General features: G+C 32.3%; 1 protein-coding gene across 1 annotated transcript in view; it reads left to right on the forward strand.

Annotated features, from left to right (window-relative positions):
• The first annotated feature begins 1,143 nt into the window (after window positions 1–1,143).
• LOC107749412 (aurora kinase A-B-like) overlaps window positions 1,144–1,754 on the forward strand; it is an 8,327-nt gene continuing 7,716 nt past the window's right edge. The window contains exon 1 of the mRNA XM_016564556.1: window positions 1,144–1,177. Within this exon, the coding sequence (XP_016420042.1) occupies window positions 1,144–1,177 (34 nt within the window). The remainder of the gene's footprint in view (window positions 1,178–1,754) is intronic.

Genomic DNA, 1,754 nt, shown 5'->3' on the forward strand with positions numbered 1-1,754 from the left:
TTTTAGTTATTTTTGCATTGAAATATAAAAAAGTGAATGTGATTAAAATTTTTTTATTTAAATATTTAATTTTAAATGTAATATATTTTTATATAATATAGCTGGATATAGTGCAACATGTACTTTTGGCTCTAGTGTGAGTTTGGCATCTTCAGGCGTATATAGAGTAATATACTATAGAGTATAAAATATAATATAATATAGACTGTAATGTGTGTGATGATCTTTCGCGCCACCTACTGGTCATTTCCGCTCTACAACGATGCGTTTTCCCGGCTTCGCTTGCGTCACATGACGAATTCTCCAGCAACCAATAGGATTCCAGTTTACTGCTCCATCTGACCAATCAAAATCAGATAATATTTAAAGGTATTTAAAAGTGGGATATTTGAAATTAAACGGACCAGAATCGCAGCCGCTGAGGAGAGTCGCTTCATCCTCTCCAGGAATAAACATAAATGAATCTATATTAATGATTTTTCTCAATATTAAATAGCACACACGGCTGGTTTAGCGAATGGTTACAGGTTATTAATAACACGGCGAGCTGGAAGTCATCGCGTTTCTGTCGGATTTGAGGAGGTTTTGTGTTGTGGAAACGGCTGACGGAGGTACGTTACTGACGACTAAACGCTGTATTATTGACATTAATTTCTTTAAAGGTTTTCATTTGAAAAGGTTCGTTGTTTTAAATAGATTTGAGTTTTCAGCATGCGTTTTGATGGAAACGTTAGTGTGAACGGGTGCCGTCGTGCATCAGGCCTCACTCGTTATATTTGTTCTTTATTGGACTGAATGTTATTGTACTTTAGTTAATGATATGATTGAGGTGTTTTGTTGTGATGCGTTTATTATATTTATTCAAATAATATGTCGTTGTTTAAACTCAGAATATGGAAACTGCTGCAAGAACCAAATCGAGCAAAGACCTGAAGATCCAACCTCCTGAAAATGAGAAGGTATTTGACCGTATATTGTTATAAACTTGTGTATTTATTCTCCAGAAGTCTGCATATTGTGTGTTTTATATACGTTATGCAATCGTCTATCAGCCAAAATCATAATTTGAATATTTAAGTAATATTATATTTAATGTTATTTCCTGTAACGTCACAGTTAAAATAGTTTTCATTTGTTCTCTATATGCAGTTACATACTACATTTCGTGCTCAGATCTGTATTTACTCGAAAGTAAATAGTACGCTTTTATTTATTTACAAGGCAGTTTGAAAATAACAGAAAAAAAGTGCAAAACAAACAAACAATAGATACACGATTATATCTTTGATACAATGAAACATGCAGCTTTTTTCTATTTTATTTATTTCGTTCCAAAAAAGGGACGATGTACATTAATCAACATTCATGAATGTAAATGTACCCAAATTAGCTCAACGGCTAGTTTTCATTGGTAGTCCCTTTGCCAGATGTTATTTATCCAATTTCGGTACCAAAGCAAAACACAAAAACATGCTAATTAAAAAATTTGACTATACGTTCATTTAATCCAAACTGTACATATTTAATTATAAAGGGCTTTTAAAAACTTCTAGAGTTATTCAGCCAAGAATAACAACTTAAGTTAGCTAAAAAAAAAGCCCAGAACTGCTTTTCTGACTGATATGACACAAACAATGTTAACTATTTGTACATTCTCTAACACGCATATTTTAGATTCACAATTCATTTAAAAGCCTCTGGTGTGTAAAAATAGTAAATATCATCATGTCCTCCTGTTTTTTTTTTACCCTAAT

This window comes from Sinocyclocheilus rhinocerous, unplaced genomic scaffold (assembly GCF_001515625.1).
Source record: "Sinocyclocheilus rhinocerous isolate Xijiao unplaced genomic scaffold, SAMN03320098_v1.1 scaffold79, whole genome shotgun sequence".
Taxonomy (NCBI): Eukaryota; Metazoa; Chordata; class Actinopteri; order Cypriniformes; family Cyprinidae; genus Sinocyclocheilus; species Sinocyclocheilus rhinocerous.